Here is a 16,596-nt window from a genome sequence, read left to right as displayed (position 1 = left end):
TCACTAAGAGACATCACCAATGAGCGATTACTATAAACAAAGACGCACATACAGCTACAAAGAATATTACATAGGAGCTTGTGGAAATGGTTTAGTGAGTCACACCACACATGAATATCCTTTCTTATATTGTCAACCACTTTAAAATATTGAAGGAAGTCTTGATGTCCATCTATATGGAGAAGTTTAAATTTTAGAACAGCGACTTTATAGTTATCTACAGTACATTTTTACAGAACAGGTGAAGCAAATCATAAGTGGTATAAATTATGCTGATAACTACTTAATCTTGAAAACTTAACACCACATTTCTACGCAAATTTTTTTACTCAAGTACAAAAATATACCTTTACAAACATAGACTGTTTAAATTCTACAAAAAGAATGTGAAAGACTTGTTGCTTCTAGGCACTTAGTTCCTATGAGTATCTTGGGCCGTTTGGCATTGCCATATTTTTTACAATGAATGTTAATTACAAGTCTAGCCCTGTACTTCAAAGACTAGTTAGAATGACTGGCCACCAAAGCCCTGTGTGTGTGTCCTCAGTGTTGGAAGAGAATGATATGTAAATGGCTGTATATAAAATTTTACAGTTACCTATCACTAGATAAAACATAACCACAAGTAAGTGAAAAAGTAAATTTTAAAGATAAGGATGTATATATACATATATATATATATGCTCTTTTTATTTTACATATGTATACCAACTCTCGGTCTTTACTTATAAATCAAGTTGAATGCTCATGCCAGCAAGATTCTGCTGAAGGGACCCTGATATTGCGGCCTCTAGTGAGGCTATGCCAGTGCCTGGCAAACACCGAAGTGGATGCTCACAGCCAGCTATTGGATGGAACACAGGGTCCCCAATGGAGGAGCTAGAGAAAGTACCCAAGGACCTGAAGGGGGCTGCAACCCTGTAGGTGGAACAACAATATGAACTAACCAGTACCCCCTGAGTTCGTGTCTCTAGCTGCATATGTAGCAGAAGATGGCCTAATCGGCCATCATTTGGAATAGAGGCCCCTTGGTCTTGCAAACTTTATATGACCCAGCACAAGGCAAGGCCTGGGCCAAGTAGTGGGAGTAGGTGGGTAGGGGAGCAGAGGTGGGGGGGAGGGGTATAGGAAACTTTCGGGATAGCATTTGAAATGTAAATAAAGAAAATAATAATAAAAAAATAAAATAAATCAAGTTGACCAAAGGCAAATCATTTCAGGCAAATATTAATTTTAAATACACATAAGGTTTTTTGAAATATTAAAATATTATAGAATCAAAAATCAAAACAATATTACATGTTTTGATTTTTAAAGTTTACATGTTTAGTAGAAAAGACTAGACAGTAATCTTTTCTGTAAGCTTCTTTATGAACATAGCAACACAAATAGAAAATTGGTGTTTTTCATCTGATCAAAGAACATACAAGCAATGTAACTGGGTGACTTTATCAAACCTCACACATAATACTTTCCAAAACCAATCACACTTTTGTTGGACAGGAAGAATGTGAACAGATCAAATAGTAGTCTCTGTTCATATTGACAGAACTAATACAGACAGTGAAACCCCAGCTCTAAAACACAGTTTACTTTAATATGTAGAAGTGTTAGCATTTCCCTGACCAAAACCATTTTCTGTTTAAAGATAAATAGAAACAAAATCTTAAAAAAGAAAGAAAATCTTACTCCTGAGTATATAAAAGGACACGATGAAAAACTTTTATGGAGTCTCTGTGTTTCTTGATCAAAGAAGTCTCCTTACAAAGCTCTCACTTTGTTTAACAATAACACACACACCTGTGTCTCAAATGCACTGTCTGTGTGTTACTCAATTTAACTGCATTGGATGCCATCTCTGCTCTCATCTGTAATCTTGCAGCACATATTTGCCAATGAAATGCATCATTTACATTATGAAAATTTAATATGACTGACATTAGCAAAATTACTAATTAAGAGATAGAGCATAAATACTCCTAGAAACTTGACAGTCTGTTCCATGAAGAAAATTAATTCAGAACTTCCCCATTTGCATAAATCTCCAGGTCTCATTTCCACAGCTGTTTGTTCTGTCAGCTAGATGGCTGCATTTCAAAATGATTTTAACATAATCGGTGGGAAGTACACCTTTCAACTAAAAATACCACGCTCTAACAGAAAGATTGCTAAGGCAAAAAATAGAATTTCATTCATTTCATCTTAATATTGTTCCTTCAAGTGAGCATCTCTAATGCAGAGCATTTGTCATTTAAGTTTCAAATTACTAAAATATTTTATTAAAATGTTTTGAAATTTAAGTTCTATGAAAATGAAAAATGGGTTTTCTTTCATAAGAAAACCCAGTAATGACTAGATTATGTTAACAAATAAAATATACTGAAAATAGCTACATATCCTTAGTTAGTGGAAACATATATAATACCTCCTATATGTTCAGTGCTGTGCTAGAGAAAGGTGATTTTAAAAAAAAAATATTTAGGGGCTGGCAAGGTGTTCAATGCGTTAAAGCATGTGCTGCCTGCCTGACAGTTAAGTCAGATTGATGGGTGCCTTTAAGAAGAATGAAAGAACCGATTCTTGCATGTGTGAAGTTTGCAAGTTGTTCTACACACAAACACATATACACCAGAATTTTTTAATATTTATGTATTGCATAAAATAGGCACAAATATTATTTGCTTCCATAACATAGATAATGGAAAGATATCAGCAATTTTAGATCTTAAAATGTTTAAGAGGACTACAGAAACAGAATACAGAGCAACACCACTTTCTACCTGAGGGGCTGCGTTAATCCCTGGAGCCTCTGCTCTTTGTCTCTCCATCAGTAGCAGTAGCAATCACACCTACAGACACTTCTTTACAGAGGAATTGCAAAGATCATTTTAATGATGGACAGATACTGCTCTGGAGATGCAGAGTCCCCCATGGATGCTATTTCTGGATCAGAGTCTCTTTTTATACATACCAATTACTCTTTGCTAATAAAGAAATCCTAAGAAACCATACAAACCCTTGACCTTGTATATAATATCATGTAAAGTCACTCCATGCATGGCCGAGAAGAAAGACCAGTGGCTACATCTACATACGTTTTCGTAGCTGGAAAATAGATGTAATTTATTTATTTGTTTGTTTAGATAAGCTGACCTTTCTTTTCTCTAACTCCTGAAATTATATTTAAGTGTAGATGCTACTTGAAGCAGTTTGATACTGGGAGAGTCCTGGCATTCTGATTATGTTTCACTACTAATTATGTTCAAGCTCATTTTGACATTTAGAGCCAATTACATAGGGTCTAGATTCAACCTTTTTCTTTGTGATCCACAATCTGACCCAGAAACACTTTTTCCTCTGCTCCTCCTTTTCCACTTAAGTGAAATGCTCAGAATTGAGCCTATGTGGGGATTTATAAAAGCAAAATGAGTAATATGGGTTCATTTGGGGGGTGGCAGTAACAGAATTAATTGAAACCACCTGTCTCAACTTTATTTTCTAAATCAGTAGGGATTGCTTTAAGAAGATATTACTATTTAAATATTTCACTTCTGTCCATATAAATAGTTATCAAGTCCAACAAATCTCTAATTTCAAAAGATTTTGTATACAAAGAAAGCAATGTGAGGCTGCGGCATGCTTTGTAAGAAAGTCACTTATAACAAACCCAGGAATAGGGCTACAACACGATCCCAATCACCCCTTCTGTTTCAAAACTCAAATCTAGGGAGCAGGAGGCTCAGCAGGAAGCACCCGCTTTATTGGTCTGCTTGCTTTCTGTCTGCTAACACTGTGACTTACACTATTTATTCAATAAAATCCTCAGAGGAGCCAACTGCACCAAAAGACAATTTATAGTATCTGTTAGTTCTGAAACACTCACTGTAACCTTTCTCTGTAATTTTTGTAGGTAATATCCAGTCCAAAAAAAAGTAGACTGAAATATGTATTATATAAAATGAAGTTTTCCAAATGAATGCTATTATCATCTTAATAGTTTACAAAAATAGTAGACATTTGTAGTTAAAAGACAACTTAGATGAAATAAAATGTTCATGTTTTACATTCAAAATATAAAATAAGCACAGCATATATAGTGTCAAGCTTTCAAAACTGTACATCTAGAAGTAACACTTTCTCTAAACTATAGTTATCTTAGATCATTTTGAGCTTTATAAATGTGTACTCAAATTTTATGAGCATAAAAATTTTAAATCATAAACAGTATATAGGAATAGTATATTTAAACCAATGTACCAGACAAGTTCTCCCCCGGGTAGCAATATCATTGAGACAAATTTCTAAGTTAATATATAAAACATTATCCATATTGTGCTTTAATGTTCATAAATTATTCATATATACTCTCTTTTACTCTCAAAGTAATCATCACAGAATGACAATATGAGTGTGTATTTGGTGAAGCTGCCCTCCAATTGCTGAGGGCTTTGCCTGAACACACTAGGCCTTTGGCAACTGAATCTCTTTTACTGCTCACAAATGGCAAAGCCAACCCATGGCCTTCACCCTTTTGTCTCTACAGACTCCCAAAGCATCAGGTTTCCACTCTTAGCCTACCCTATATTTTGACTACAGTCCTTCCTCAGCTCCTTCTAAGAAGGGCATCTTTTGAGAATGAGGCTTATGAGAGCCAGCTTTCCTGTGGTATGGCTTACCTTAGGTGTTCAAGGACAGCAAGGCAGGATTAAATTCACCTCAGAGCTGAGTTTTTTTTTTCCCCCCTGAGGGTTTGAAGGAAAAAAATAAAAACAAAGAATCATGAGATGGAATTTGGAATTAAAGAGATTATGAAATTCCACCTAAACCAGAGGAGGGATTTGAAATAAAGAAGTCAAGAGTTCAGTTTTAATTCCTATTTCAAATCTATAGTATTTATGAACATATATAACAAGTTAGTTCAGCCAATTAGAGACTGTTCTCTCAGCTTTTATATGCTGTGAGATATTAATATGCTAAATACCATTTTCATGATTTTTTTTCCTAAACTCTTTCCAACAGCTCTTTATTATGTTTTTACTTACGATTTTACCAAGCAACATAATTTTTAGAAAATTAGTCACAACATTAGATAAGTCAAATTTTTCTATAAGTAATGTCATTTTAAATATTGTTATTTTTGGGTAATCAGATAAGTTTGAAACAAAAGGTCATAAATAACAAAATAACCAGATGTTAGCAAAATGTTAAAGGTTCATCAGCTCTTTGGGTTTCTCAGAACTCTTCTGTAAATTACCACTATTTGGAAAGAAAGAAAGAAAGAAAGAAGCAAGGAAATTGAGTAGGTGAATAATTAAGGCAATTATACCCAAAGGAGATGTCACTTGGGCACTCAGAGAATCCCGCCAAATCAAGTCTATTTTAGGGCTGTCTAGTAGTAAGAAACAGCAGGGATGCTCTCAGTAAATGGATGCCCTACTATAGAAGTTGTCAAGTAGATTTCATTTTGAAAGCAAATCTTTCACAGAGAGAAAAAGAGACAGGGAGACAGACACACAAACACACACACACACACAGAGTGAGAGAAAGACAGAGAGAGAGAGAGAGAGAGAGAGAGAGAGAGAGAGAGAGAGAGAGAGTTTAAAGGATAAAGAAAATCAGTACAAGTAAATCGTAAGTTGCACAAGATAATGCAGGTTATATTCCTTTCCACATTGAAAATTTTAATGTGCATATTTTAAGAGCAAAAAATATATGTATACATACATGTACTTCAATTTAAGCAACAAAGAATTCAGTAAAAGGTAATTTATAATATGTGACCACATAAATGTTCAGAGTATCATCATTATACATGGTAGCCTCCAAAAGTGCAAGCACCCCTAAATATTCAAAATTGATGAGTAGATAAATTGTGATGTCTATTTGAGATTTTATTGGGCAATAAAAGGAAATGAAGTTCAAGAGTTTACCATTGTGGAGGGACTCTGCATTCATGGCATATTATTATATTTATAGATAATATCCAGAATAAACAAATCCTCAGAAACAGGAAGCAGACTGCTGGCTGCTGAGTAGTGGCGTTAGGAAGAATAGGAAGTATTTACTTCCCTTTTGCTTTAATAGGTTAGAAGGTGACAATGATTGTGTAACATAAAAATGTTGTAAAATGAACAAGTACCTAATTACATGCTTTACTAGGTGGGCTTTTTACCTGGTACAAGTTAGTCACAATCTAGGTCTTCTCCACAATACTTTCTTTAACTATTTGTCTATCATTAACTCACGTTGAGACCCACCTATACTAAATTACCCAAATATGAATCAGGTCATCAAAGTTCAAATATCATCCATTATATTTTTTAAAGAGTTTAATAACAGCTTTTCCAGGTCTGAGTAGATGTTGTTAGGTTATGTATTTCACCATTAGACACTTGCTTTATCTCAAAGAATGGAAGAAATACTTTGGGTTATAAGTTGATATTTGGAGCATGATATAGAAAATGATGCTACAGCACCATCTACCATAAACATACTCTTACGCATAACAAATACCAACATTTTAAATGTTGGGTTTAAATGTTGTTAGGAACAAGAAATTAGAATCCCTATTTATTTCCCTGATTTGGTATTCTTATTTGTATCTAAGTCTTCTAATCTCTGTTAATAAACAGAAAAATTAACAATAGACCTACCTCTACTTATGCAGAAATTCCACTTCCTCTGGACATCATCACATCACATAATGTGATCACATCTCTCAATGACTATGCAATTACCCTCTATTGCACCCCCATACCTGCATAGAAAATATCATTTCTTCACTTGCCTCCTAGTCTAATAACAATGTGATTTTTTCTCTGTAATTTCCATTTTAAAGTCATGTAAGACAGTTTTTGTTGATTTGGTTTTTCAATGAAGGGTTAAAGCTGCTGGATCTGCCTTCGCAGTTCACTTCATGTACAACTTGGACTAGCCTTTAGTCAACTGCTCAATCCTGGTTCACTTAGCAGCATACGGGTACCTGAAGTTTATAATGACTAGCCTGTATATAGTCTTGTTTAATTTCAGGCTTTGATTCTGCTTATGGAGTATAGAGGTAAAATAACAAGGGAAAGAAAACTCATAGATAGTACTTGCCTAAAGTATCAAAATTAGCAAACAAATTAACAACTGACTTAAGAAGTAGCACCAGAAATTTCACACAGGAAGGTCTACAGGTTCATATCATTTTATTTGAGTAAAAATCAGTATGGAGAAAGGATAGTAGTTCTCTAAGAGAGAATTAGAAAGATGTCTAGGCTCATCTTATCGCCTCAGCTTGTCTTTTGGAAAGATTAAGAAGGGTTGGAAAAGAAAATCTAAATATATACTGATCTCAAAACTCACTCATTCTGAGGAGATCCCAAATGGGGAATTCTATATAGAGCCTTGGAAAAAAGACAAAAACCTCTGAATTGTAGAAGTCATTTACTTAGAGTTTACTTAGAGTAGAATACACATAAACACACACACACATAATATGTGTGTGTATAATTTTTAAAAGATTAAAGATAAAAATTAACAACTTTCAAAAATGAATACTTTCTCATAATAAGATAATTTTCTATTATAAAAAGCAAAAATGTCATATCATGTAAGAATGAAAAAATAAAATGATGCTATAAGGGAATAGGAGGCTTAGGACAGGGGGATTGGGGAAAGTCCAGAACTGATCTTTCCTCTGAATACAGAGAACCAAACCCAGAATAAGCCCATTATCTGAGTCCTCAATTAGACTCATGGACCAAGAGTGAAGATTGAAGATAGGTCAGAGAACTTGAAGAAGGGAACATCAGGGACTGATTTGTTCTGGCTGCAGTAAGATTCCCTAGGTGTACCTAGATTAAAGAAGTTCTACAGTCCGATGTTCCCAGAGTCATTACCCACAGCTTCAGACAATGCTTCTCATCCTGCAAGCCCTTCTGGGAAAGCAAAGCAGAAAGAAGAAATCCAGGTGAAACACAGAAGCAGGGCTCTACAATCATGGGTGGGGTTCTGGCAGCATATTTCAATGTTATTTTGGAGAGGATAAGAGACCAAAATAAGGAACTTGAAATGCAAATCATACCAACTATGGAACAGGTCTCAGAAGCAATTAGCCCAAATTAGAACAGGCAGTGAGACAACTCCAGGAAACAGATCTGCAAGAATAGGATTCAGATGGCTTCCAGGTAATTGGAGGCTCTAAAAGGAACAGCTATATAATAGTAGAAATAGCATCTATTCCAAGTAGTGGATAAATTGTGTGAGAATCTGGCAGTCTTTGTAGTTAAAAGAATGTATTTCTTTTTCCAATGAAGTATATGAACAATTCCAAGATAAACAGAACCAAAATATGGCAGTTGAGTAATATGAATAAATGGGACTAGATTCCAATCAATGGAAAGAAAGAAAGGAGCTCTGAACCTTGACCTTTTGTTACTGCACTTCTTTGATATCTCAGCTATGAAGTTGGGGAGGGGAGGAATCTTAGCACATCACCTTGCTCAACAGTGAACTAACAGTATCTTCCTAGTCAACATATTAAATAACGATCTATTATCAGCTTAACAAAACATAGCAGAAAAAAATATTATCAAACCCAAGGATTTGGCTGTATGAATGAAAAAGACAGTGGAGCAGTAACAAGAGTGGTAACAAGATGAGTGTCTTCAGCTTGCACAGAGAGGTTGGGCTCTTCTGGGTTGACAGAGCAAACAGATGTTTCAGTACAAAATTGTGGAAAGGTCGGGGAAATGGGGAGTTGCCTAGTGCGAACTAAGTGTTCCTGTTTTATAATAGCTCTCTAAGTGTGAAGGGAGTAAGTCAGGAAATACTGAATAGGGACCTAGGTAGCATCAAGAGAAGTGTGAACTTGATTTAAGAATGATGACCCATGGGAAAAACAGCAGAGTTATGATATTCACACATGAGATTGTCACTTTGTTTTTGTTGAGAAACCCATCATAATGCTATGTTTTGTTGTTGTTATTGTTATTGTTACTTACAGTTTAAATCCTAAGCTATCACCTTGATTATATTTTTGAAAAGTAACATTAAACACAATTTCACTAGAAATGAGCAGGGATTACTCAAGAAGAGATTTTTTTCAGAATCATAAAGGTAGGATTAATAAGTAGAAATAAATATCTTTTTCTACACCAAAACTAATTTATGAACATTTTCAATTTTTTAATTAAGTAATCTAATGTGACAACAGTGAATAAATACCAGATATTTTAGGAAAAACACATAAAAGAAATTTTGATAATAAGGGGTTTTGAAGAGGGATTTAATAATCTACCAGTTATTAAAATATACAATTACTAATCAATTTAGCCATGAAATAGAATGATGGAAAAAGGATAGAAAAATAATAGAACCATAACTATGTGAGCAGACAATGTATGATAAATGATATTTCAAGTTAGTGAAAAAAAGATGGATTCACTCAATTACCTTGTTCCCAATCAACTAATTACCTATTGTAAAGAAAGAATAAAAATTAATCTCTGTCTTGCTACATATTTCATAGTAATTTTAAGATTTTTAACTGGCCCAGAAGCTGTCTCATATTTGACATATTCAATATAATAAACTGTAAAAACGTTGTATAATGCTACGGATGAATACATATTGCAGTGAACAAGGAAGGAATGCCAATTAAAGCATATAGGGATTTTAAAGTTACATTGCAGATACCACGTATGGCAGCTTTGTCATGTTTTTCAGGCATATTAAGCATGATCTCCCATCATTCTGCATTCCTAGCATTCAGCTATATTTCTCCAGTACATCTTTTTTTTTTTCATTCTCTGCTTTCTTGGTCATGTTCATTTTCTTCCATTTTGTTTATAAATGTTTTAGGAAATAGCACCGTGCTTACTGCTCTCAATTCCAATGTATCAAACCTTTTTTTTTTTTTTTTTTTTTTTTAGATATTTTCTTTATCTTACATTTCAAATGTTATCCCCTTTCCTAGCTTCCCCTCCGAAAATCCCCTATCTCCTCCCTCCTCCCCCTGCTCCCCAACTCACCTACTCCCATTCCTGGTCCTGGCAGTTCCCTATACTGGAACATAGAGCCTTCACAGGACCAAGGGCCTCTCCTCCCATTGATGACCGACTAGGCCATCCTCTGCTACATATATAGCTAGAACCACAAGTTCCAAGATGTGTTTTCTTTGATTGGTGGTATAGTTCCAAGGAGCTATGGGGGTACTAGTTAGTTCATATTAATGTTCCTTCTATGGGGTTTCAGTCCCCTTCAGCTCCCTGGGTATTTCTCTGGCTCCTTCATTGGGGACCTTGTGCTACATCCAATGGATGACTGTGAGAACCCACTTCTGTATTTGCCAGGCACTGTCAGAACCTCGCAGGAGACAGCTATATCAGGCTCCTGTCAGCAGGCTCTTGTTGGCATCTGCCTAGTATCTGGGTTCTATGGTTGTTTATGGAGTGGATCCCCAGTTGGGGCAGTCTGGATGGTCATTCCTTCAGGCTCTGCTTCAAACTTTGTCTCTGTGCAGGTTCCTCCATGTACATGGGCCTTAACCACAAATTTTCAGTGAGAGGATTTGACTCTCGGTCTCAAACTCTGTTTCTTCAGCTTTTAAGCTCCAATGCACACACAAATCCTATTTTACCAAAAGCTTTGCTCTCAGAAATAATGCATGCACTTCTGCGTGAGTTTTTCAGAGATCAAGGTTTTTTTCCCAAGACCCTGAAAAGAATAGCAGCATAACCTCACTCTCCCACCCTCACTGTTTCACAGCAATGAGTCACAATCTCACAGTTTCCTGCTCCTGGGTATATGTTGCACACACAAAAGCTGGATGTTGACAGAAGTATATGTAAACACATAGGTTGGTTTGTGACCAAGACACTTGGAAGGTAGACCGAGATTTATGGTCTCAAACTTCTAGGGAAGATATCTCTTAGGCATAATTACAAGCTATTTTGTTACTTTGGGAGAAAGAAAGCCACATCCAATAAAATTTGTGTTGCTCCTGTGACCATTGTGACACATTTTGCTGTTGGGTCTGGGATGTACATCAGCTTTCTCAATGGCAGCAACTTTGTGAGGAAAATACAGCAATCAGATTTTTTTTTGTGTGTGCACTGTCTTTGAAATGTGAATTGCTTGTATGTAATAAATATTCAACAGGAAAAATAATTGTCCTCAGTGTTAAGGCTGACACTTTTATTGAGTTCAGTGATACTTTATTTTAGGGTTAAAACAAAAGTTTTCAGAGGATGTGCTGCTCTCATGCTGCCCAACAAGGAGACTATTTCAGTGTCTCTGGAAATGCTGGGAGTCAGTTATCAATAGCAACATACTTCACATTTCCATGAACAAAACATCCTTTGTAAGATAATGGACTTAGACAAGACAAACTCAAGAGAAATATTTCACAGTGAACAAAGGATACATGGGGAGAATATTGGCCCCCTCAAGATTCACTTAATGTGAGTGGGCAAGCCTGAAGACCTGAGTTCAATCCCTGGGACCTATGTGCTACAAGGAGAGACTCCTTCTAAGAGTTATCCTATGACCTCCAGATGCACACCATGGCACTCACACCCCTATACATCAAATAAATAAATAAATAAATAAATAAATAAATAAATAAATAAATGTAATTTTTAAAGTTAATTTTAAAAGTATTTTCTATTCAAATGTGTCTACTGTCTTCTGAGCATTAAAATTCATACTTTGGTAAAAAGCTATTTTGTTCATGGCAAGGAAATACTCTGAGACACCAAAGTTTGGCCTAAAAGTGGCAGATGCCAGATTTCCTGAATACAGGGGAATCATACCTGGGCACTACTTCTACTAGCATAAAAAATTGTTAGAATGAATTTGACCCAGTCTGGTAGCATCTTTGAGCCTGATTCTTTAAAAAGAAAGGCTATATTAGATTACCTGTAGAGTCCCTTAAACCTTGGGATCCTATCAGTCAGGGTTTTATCTTGACTTCAGGACATCTGACTATTATCTTGAACTTCAGTTCTTAAAACCTTAATACCCTATTTATAGTTTCTTCTACTGAAGACTTTAAAAACATTTGTCAACAAAATCAATTTATTCCAGACATGATCATAAAGACTTTTTACATAGTATTTACTAACCACTAATATGTGTAGGACGCATAGTCATATACCTAACTAGAAAGATGTTTCAAAAAAAAAAACCAGCCAAAGTTCTGTGCTAAGAAGATAAGCCTTTTAGCAAGACTGGCAGTCTTTCTTGGCATGTCCTACTGTTTTAATCTTCACTTCTTCTATAATCTTGACTCTGTCCCTTAAATTATATATATATATATATATTGTCTTTGTCACATTCCCAGCCTGTCAACATACCTTAGAAAATTTTCTTTTTCATAATGAATCACATTCTTCTGATGTGGTACCTTAAATCATTTCATAAATGGATACAATGCAAACAAAATTAAGGTTATTCTCTTATATGCTTTAGACAATGCATTCCTCTTTTAAAATGATACATTTCTATTAGAACATTGGGAAACTTAAATAATCTGTTGGGAATGATAAAATAACTTGCAGAAAAGGAAGAAAAATAAACTCAGTATAAGCAAAGGTAGAGAATTTTTGGTTTCTCGATAGTATTTACTTCTAACAAAGAAAATTTTAACTAAAAGTAATTAGTTTTTGAGGCTGAAGATGTTGATGTAACACTTAATCCTTTGTTCTCTGATCTCTCCCATGTTGCATAAATTGTTTTCCCTTGATTGATCTGAAGAGAATCAATAATACCAACAATAATGTCCTCGACTGAACATTATAGGCTAATTATATTTTATTTTCCATTTTTAGTTTTTGTAGGTGGGGGAGAGGTTGTTGTTTCATTTTGTCTGTGAACTATATGTGTGTACAGTGCCCTAGTTGCCAAAAGGAGCAACAAATCACCTTTATTGGAGCTATAGACAGTTGCAAGCTGCCATGTGGGTCTGGTAGTTGAATCTGGGTTCCCTGCAAGAACAGCGAGAGCTCTTATCCACTAAGTCATCTCCCTAGCCCTCCATAGGCTAATTTAAATTGCTTTCATGTGTAACTTAGACTATGTGTCAGTAGGGTGTATAACCCTCCTTTCTTTTTCTTGTGTAGGCATTTATGTCTATGTTCCAGATCCTCACCCAGGAAGGATGGGTGGATGTGATGGATCAGACTCTGAATGCTGTGGGGCATATGTGGGCACCACTGGTTGCCATCTATTTCATCCTCTATCATCTCTTTGCAACTCTGGTGAGTTTATCATTTCTTTTAAATTATCCTTGGAACTCATAATGGGAAGAGCATCACCAGATATTTGATGTATTGTCAATTTAAAAGTCAGAGTCAATAGAAAATTGCAAAGCCATCCCATTGGATGAGATCCCTTCCTTCTAAGTGCTATAAGTCAAATAACTTCTTGAGGATCATGTTTTTGGTTTGTTAAATGAGAACCACATAGTTTCAATCAGGTACGTGTGTTTGTATGAAGGAATACAGAGCAAAGCAAAATGGAAACCTCATAGTCACACATCAATTTAACAACTCTCCACACTCACACAGTCACATCCAGAGATCACACTTGAGCTACATAAATATTGCTGTACTTTTTAGTGTGTAGCAATCTTCTTTTCAATTTCACTACATCATCTTCACAGCTATAATTAAACAGGGACAGCAGCTGGAGACCTCAGGGCACTGTCAGTTAATTAGAAATCCACAGTGTTTCTGTACTGTTGTAGTGCAGCAAAGCACAGGAGAGAAGAGAACATGCACACCTGAAACTGCTCTGAAAGGCAAGAGAACAGAATGCCAAAATTCAGTAAAGATTAGTTTCTGAGTCATACAGATTGTTCTCTTCAATCACAGAAGATAAACAAAAAAGAGGGACGGGAGCTATGAAATACTGCCTCAACTACACTAAAGAAGTAATCCCCATGCCTCTCTGTGGCAAAATGTGCATTTCTAGATAATTGACTTGTTCCTGTTTAATATTATTCTCTAACACTAAGATAACAGTTACAGGCCAGGTACCCATATGTTACCCTTTAGTGGGAGATGAATAAGATAAAACTTACTCTCACTATTTATCATGCGGCAAAGGCTTTCTGGTACTAGTTTTGATCTTTTAGACAATCAGATAAGGAAATCTTATCAAGTAGTTGATAATGAAATTGAGGCTCAGGGGAGTGTAGGAATTTGCTCAATACTACTCTACTAATGAATGATGGTCAGGATATTCCCACCTCTAACTGGTATTTTCTTGTTTTTAATTTTTTATTAGATAATTTCTTTATTTACATTTCAAATGTTATCCCCTTTCCTCATTTCCCCTCTGAAACTCCCCCATCCCATCCCCTTTCCCCTGCTCACTAACCCACCCACTCCTGCTTCCCTGTCTAGCTGGTCTTAAAGGCTAAAGTCTTATGCCTGCTTGTTGCTTCCTTAAATAATGGAGTTGAAAGTTGCCATAGAGCATGTCAAAATAAAGCTTGACCTCAAGAAAAGACTCACTCAAATACAACAAACTACTTACCACCTCTAATGTCCTTCCAATTCTAAATGCGTATGAATTGAATAAGCACTTGAGAAGTTATGTGTGATAACTCTACTGTAGACAAAGGCTTTCAGAACTACATGCACACCAAATCAAAGATGTTTGGTTAAATAGTGTAAAGTCATGGATTCAAATGGTAGAATGATATAGAAATAGCCTTGACATTGATTACTTGAGTTGACTCTATACGTGTATTCACAAGACCTAAGAGCGCTGGACAGTGGGTATAGGGACTAGCTTCCAGAGCTGGTGTATAGTTGTGCTAGGATGTGTGCCTTGTTTCTAGGACTTTTTGCACACATTCTTCTAGGACATTTTCATCTCTGTCCCTTATTCACTTATCAATTATCCATTCATCCATTCACCAATATATTTACTAATACCTAGTAAGCACATATCATGTTTTTAATCATTCTGGCCTTAGAGTAGCTTGAAAACCATTAACCAATCTCGCTGTTTTCTCACTGAGAAAATGCAGCTGTTTGCTATCCTCATTACAGATCGTCAGACTCAGACATGGGTTTGAGTAAGTTCAGAGTCATGCAGGGCAAAAGCCAGGAGAATCTGTATCTAGCCTGGTACATTACCCAGGAAAGTAATTTTTAAATAAAGTTCTACAGGGATCACTTATAAAATGATCAACAGTATTTAAAACTTCCACACAGCCTTCTTGAGAAACCTATTTTTTTTTATTTCAAGATTCAGTAATATATTTCCTTTAAAATCTGTTTCCTGAGTCCATTAAAATGGAATTTCTCTTTTTAAATCTCTTTTTTTTTTTTTAGCTTCTTTAAGTGCTCCACTTATTGCATCAATTATTACTGCTTTAGCACATTCAAAGATTCATGAGTTTTGAAATGTATGGAAACCAACCAAAAAAAAATCTACATTTAATTTCATCCCTTTTCCTGCTGATTTATGTGTGTGCCTGAAACACATATTGTTATTTTTCATTATAAATTTTAAATTTTAAGTTAAAAACTAAGCATTGAAGTCATATGGGTTTTTTTTTTTTTGACAATTTTTGAAGTCTATAAAGCAATCAAGAGTTGAAAAGTCTTTGTCAACAAAAGGCAGTTTGGTAAATATGATGTAGACAAGAGCATGAAGCTGAAATTCAGAGACCTAGATTAGTTCTAATGGTCACTAGAAATGAGACTTTTAATGTATTGGTTAACTTCCTTTATGGTTATGCTGGGTCATACCCAAAGGCAATCATAATAATGCCTAATGCAAGCAGTTCACAAAGTTCCTTGTGAATTTATCTATCTTTGCATTCCAGAAGATTCTTTAACAGATAGAAAGCAAGACTCTTTCTTATTTTATAATGGTTGAAATGCAAATAAATAAATAAATAAATAAATAAAAAGTCTTCAAATCAACTAAACGCATATTTATCACAATATGCATCTATTCAAATATAAAGTGTTTTAAATTTAATTAACCATCATAAATGGTTTGTCCTGTAAGTTAGAAGATTAGTATTATTGTATTTTAGTTTATGGGACCCTGTTTCTCATGTACTGGCAGCCATTCTTAACTATCATATACCACCCTTAAAGCAAAGCTATATGTGGTCATGTGTTCTTCTCCTGACATGTCATTATTCTGTAATTATATGATATTCTCTTTATCTTAACATATATAAAGCTGATTCCTAGATCATTAGAATATATAGTCAATACTAGTCCGTTGGTTTATTAGTCTTCTTCCCCGATGATAGCTGCACTTGTTTTCCAAAGGCTGAGGTTTAAGTGCCACAGTGCATCAGCACATTATGTGCATTCACAGGAGACTTTCTCAAGGATCTATGCCTAGCTTTAGATCTTGCCCCAGTAACTCTAGATCAGAAATCTCCCAAGTCATATACCAAATCTGGTTTACCATCCAGATATGTACAGCCTTTGAGTCACAAATGGTTTCTGCATCTTTACATGGTTATGTCATAAGACCCTTGAGGGTGCCTTATGGTCAAAGCATGAATTTATAGCATGAGAAAAGTGGTAGACTTCAAAGGCTCTAAAGGAAGACCACAATTATTTACCCTCT

At 35.3% G+C, this 16,596-nt stretch overlaps 1 protein-coding gene across 3 annotated transcripts in view; it reads left to right on the top strand.

The window, feature by feature from the left end:
• Positions 1–16,596, top strand: part of Nalcn (sodium leak channel, non-selective) — a 302,398-nt gene that overhangs the window by 169,225 nt on the left and 116,577 nt on the right. For all 3 annotated transcript variants that reach the window (XM_029541616.1, XM_029541615.1, XM_021204107.2), the window contains exon 14: positions 13,107–13,244. In XM_029541616.1, coding sequence (XP_029397476.1) covers positions 13,107–13,244 — 138 coding nt within the window. The remainder of the gene's footprint in view (positions 1–13,106; positions 13,245–16,596) is intronic.

The sequence above is a fragment of the Mus pahari genome, chromosome 8 (genome assembly GCF_900095145.1).
Source record: "Mus pahari chromosome 8, PAHARI_EIJ_v1.1, whole genome shotgun sequence".
Taxonomy (NCBI): Eukaryota; Metazoa; Chordata; class Mammalia; order Rodentia; family Muridae; genus Mus; species Mus pahari.
The sequence above is the reverse complement of the archived record's forward strand: the minus strand, read 5'-3'. Positions and strand labels throughout refer to the sequence as shown.